General features: G+C 28.3%; 1 protein-coding gene across 1 annotated transcript; it reads right to left on the reverse strand.

Annotated features, from left to right (window-relative positions):
• Window positions 1–2315: 2315 nt before the first annotated feature.
• Window positions 2316–3485, reverse strand: LOC133296842 (WUSCHEL-related homeobox 13-like). Its single transcript, XM_061495897.1, has 2 exons — window positions 3239–3485; window positions 2316–2575 (listed from the first exon to the last, which is right to left on the reverse strand). The coding sequence occupies exons 1-2, from the start codon at window positions 3483–3485 to the stop codon at window positions 2316–2318; spliced, it is 507 nt and encodes a 168-aa protein (XP_061351881.1).
• Between the last annotated feature and the right edge of the window lie 1334 nt (window positions 3486–4819).

Below are 4819 nucleotides of genomic sequence, written 5' to 3' on the forward strand. Positions count from 1 at the left end.
GGGCATATACTAAGTCACTGACTACTGAAAATGTTTTGTGCTTCTGAAGTAGTTGCTCTCAAATGTTGGCATAAGCTGCGATTTGTTTCCTCAGTGTTTCCAACTGCTCATTAGTAAAATAATCTTCCCATTGTTGGCAATTTGTTTACTTAGGGTTTCAAAAGTGAATTAAACTAGTATTTTTTTTTAAAAAGAATACACAGTTTACAATTGATTATTGGCTATTGATTTATTTGATTTGATTATTGATATTTTTAAATTTATGATTTGATTATTGATTTATTTCTTTTTTTAAGTAAGAATTTAAATATCTTAAATTTTAAACTTTAAACTTTTCTTAAAAGAGGAAAGAAAAAATTAATCAACAACTATAATTAATGGAAATAAATTTGACATTTTTGCAATGGATGTGCAATTGTGCATAATCCTATCAAACGTTCATCTGTTATACAAAATCAGTCTCTTATGATCCGTGCAAGTTTTAAGTGGCATGTCAATCTTATGAGACGGATTTCGTAATTTAATCACCCTAGCCAATAACAAATTTCAAAAATTAATTAAAATATGTTTTTTTTTAATCACAATGGTTACAATTGATTATTGATTGATTAATATTTTAAGAAATAATTCAAAAATTCCAAATTATATCTAATACTTGAATCTTTCTTAAAAAAGGAAAGAAAAAATTAATCACCAACTATAATTAATGATAATAAATTTACCATTCTCGAATTTCAGAAAATTCAAAAATACAAAATACAAACTTGAAATTTATTTATAATATTAATTTAATAACCATATCATTTATTATTTTAATTATTATTTATAATGCTAATCGATAATTATACGAAATAAGAAAATAAAATAAAATTTGGGATGAATAATGTGCATGTGCATAATTCTATCTAACACCCATCTCTTATACAAAATCAGTCTTGTACGATTCATGCAAATTTCATCTCTGCCATGCTAATCAAACAAGACTTATGTCGTGCTTTAGTCACCCTATACAAAAGGTGAATAATAAATTTCAAAAGTAAATTAAAGCAGTTTTTTTTTTGTAAAATGCATTGGTTATAGTTTATTATGGATTATTGATTTATTTATAATTTTAAGAAAGAATTCAAATATTTTAAATTATATCAAATGTTTGAATAGGAAAGAAAAAATTAACCATCAATTATAATTAATCATAATAAATTTAACATTTCAAATTTAAAAAAATTCAAAAATCATCCCTTAAATTTATTGTAATATCAATTATTTTTTAACAAGATAAATTTAATACTAATTTTATAATAATAATAATTTTATTTTGAGTATTATATAATATTAATTATTTATAACTGTAATTGATAATTACACGAAATAAGAAAATAAAATATAAAAATATAAACTTTGAAATGGATAATATACATGTATATAATCGTATCAAACGCTCATCTCTTATGTAAAACAAGCATCGTATGATCCAATTCGAGTTTCATTTCTATCATGTCAATCATACGAGATTGATTTTGTGATTTAATCGCCCTATGCAAAAGATCAATAACATATTTCAAAACTGAATTAAAATAATTTTTTAAATTAAAAAAGGCATTGGTAGCGGTTTATTAACCGACATTATAAGAAGGGTTCTATTAATCTCATATTGTTGGAGAGAAGTTACCTTCAGTTGACACATATTTTTCCAGGATACAGTTCTATTTTCTGAAAAACATGTGATTGCAGCAGATAACTCCTCTTGATTTTCTACAGCTGAAGAGTAACATTTTCCTTATAAGAAACACCCTAATACTCTTTTATGCGGTCACATGTGACTTAATTCTTATTAAATTTTTTATTTTGTTTGGAAAAAGTCAATTTTGTGTAGAACTAAAATATTTTAATTATTTTGCAATAATTTCCAGTTTATGAAATCAGCTTTTGAATCACATGTGGTGTCCCAAATTAAAAACCCAAGAACACGCACTGTTAAATTGAGATTTTAATAATTAATAATAACAAAAGTATGACTTTAAGAGAATTATTCCATAATCATGATAACCTAAGTGACCACTAGTATAAAAATACATAAAAAGGGTAGTTTGGACCAAATGAGCTCATAAAAAATTATAGCTATTGAAGATTTTACATACTTGTGTTTGATGGCACCTCATAAACACAAATCATCTGACCAGAACATGGAATATGGTATGTAAGAATCTGAATCCAAGTACTGCAAGTCTTCAGGGTTCTGAAAGCACAATTGTTTATCCCATGTAGTTACATTAGGTTGGGACTGATATTCCTCCTTCTCTATTTCTGATTCAGTGCTACTTATGCTGTTTTCTTTTCAGTCGAGCTCGCTTGTTCTGAAACCAATTATAAATATTACTTTCAGATATTTGGCCATGCTGGCTCAGTTCAGTAGTTATCTCCTTGATTTTTTCCTTGTTTGTAATTCCCATCCCTTTCCCCTCCTCAAATATTCGCCCAAGAATCTGAAGCTGCTTGAGTGTTGGAGTCCACCTCTTGTGGGTTAATGGGTCACTGCATATATCTCCCACTATTCCACTAGGTTTCTGCTCGGTAACTGAAAAAAATAACCCAACGTATTAGTTAGCCAAAGCAAAATGCAAGGAAAAAATCAACCAGGTTTTATTTTTCTGGGTCTGTGACCACCATGACATTTTGTATTTGACATCAATGGGTCACTGCATACATTTCCCACTACACTTCTGAGTACACGATTAGAATGAATAAGCCAAAGTATTAGTTAGCCAAAGCAAAATGCAAGGAAAAAAAGCAAAATATTTTCAATGCTAATACGAGAATAGTGAGTATTTCGGTACATACTTTACTAAATACTAAAAAAGAAAAGTAAATACATTTACATCATCTCTGTCTTTGTGATTATTTCCTCCTATATTCATTTTTTGTCCTTTTTTGATAAGAGAATACCCATTACGTACAATTTGTACTCCTCAATTGGAATCCACAAACTTTATCAGTGGCTTACATTTAATCGTTTTTCAAACTTAAAAGTTGATGGCTAAAAGTAGAAAATTGAAGGAGGAATACAAATAAATACATTGACAGACATACTCAATGTATAAAAGTTTTCACAAAAGAAATGATTTTGGAGAGCAAAATGAGGCGTCTTAGAGCAATAAATATTGGACAATTACGATAAGGTGGTAACTAAGCATTTCCACAAAGAAGAAGAAGAATATGCAAAATGAAAATGAAAGATTGCACTGAACTGAGAGTGTTTTGTGCTTCTGAAGTAGTTGCTCTGAAATGTTGGCATAAGCTGCGATTTGTTTCCTCAGAGTTTCCAACTGCTCATTAGTCATAATAATCTTCCCATTGTTGGCAATTTGTTTACTTAGAGTTTCCAACTGCTCGTCAGTCATTATAACCTTCCCATTGTTGGCATCAACATTCTCATTCTGAACCTGTTTCTGCCATTCCATCAGATTCACTATCTGTCTATGCTGCATGTCTGTCCTTGTGGAAGAGATAGAAAATTCAGCAATCAAGATTTGTCTGAAAAATTAACACAGGCAAAGGAAAGAAAAATGATGAAAAAAAAAACGAACATTTATAGACCAAAACAAATACATAGCATACGGACCTTATGAGCAGTTGGATTGGGCGAATATTTGAGGAGGGGAAGGGGAAGGGATTTACAAACAAGGAGAAAATCAAGGAGATAACTGCTGAACTGAGCCAGCATGGCCAAATATCTGAAAGAAATGTTTATAATTGGTTTCAGAACAAGCGAGCTCGACTGAAAAGAAAAGAAAACAGCATAACCTGACAGAGGGTAGCACTGAATCAGAAATAGAGAAGGAGGAATATCAGTCCCAACCTAATGTAACTACATGGGATAAACAATTGTGCTTTCAGAACCCTGAAGACTTGCAGTACTTGGATTCAGATTCTTACATACCATATCCCATGTTCTGGTGAGATGATTTGTGTTTATGAGGTGCCATCAAACACAAGTATGTAAAATCTTCAATAGCTATAATTTTTTATGAGCTCATTTGGTCCAAACTACCATTTTTATGTATTTTTATACTAGTGGTCACTTAGGTTGTCATGATTATGGAATAATTCTCTTAAAGTCATAATTTTGTTATTATTAATTATTAAAATTTCAATTTAACAGTGCGTGTTCTTGGGACACCATTTTTAATTTGGGACACCACCTGTGATTCAAAAAATAATTGATAATTGATATTATAATAAATTTGGGACACCAAATTTGGGACACTAATTTATTATTATTATAAATTAGTATTAAATTTATCTTGTTAAAAAATAACTGATATTATAATAAATTTAAGGCGTGATTTTTGAATTTTTTTTTAAATTTGAAATGTTAAATTCATTATGATTAATTATAATTGATGGTTAATTTTTTTCTTTCCTATTCAAACATTTGATATAATTTAAAATATTTGAATTCTTTCTTAAAAATATAAATAAATCAAAAATCAAATCAAAATTTTTAAATAAATCAATAATCCATAATAAACTATAACCAATGCATTTAAAAAAAAACTACTTTAATTTACTTTTGAAATTTATTATTCACCTTTTGTATAGGGTGACTAAATCACAATATCAGTCTTGTTTGATTAGCATGACAGAGATGAAATTTGCATGAATCATACAAGACTGGTTTTGTATAAGAGATGGGTGTTAGATAGAATTATGCACATGCACATTATTCATCCCAAATTTTATTTTATTTTCTTATTTCGTAGAATTATCGATTAGCATTATAAATAATAATTATTAAATAATAATTAAAATAATAAATGAT

Source organism: Gastrolobium bilobum, unplaced genomic scaffold (genome assembly GCF_033153095.1).
Source record: "Gastrolobium bilobum isolate Gb01-03AN ecotype WA unplaced genomic scaffold, APGP_CSIRO_Gbil_v1 utg2930, whole genome shotgun sequence".
NCBI lineage: Eukaryota > Viridiplantae > Streptophyta > Magnoliopsida > Fabales > Fabaceae > Gastrolobium > Gastrolobium bilobum.

Coding starts and splice junctions, on each gene's coding strand:
- LOC133296842 (XM_061495897.1), bottom strand. CDS start 3,485: ATGCAGCATAGACAGATAGTGAATCTGATGGAATGGCAGAAACAGGTT. Junction 2,576..3,238: donor CAAAACACTCTCAGTTCAGT/GCAATCTTTCAT, acceptor TATTTTTTTCAG/TTACCGAGCAGAAACCTAGT.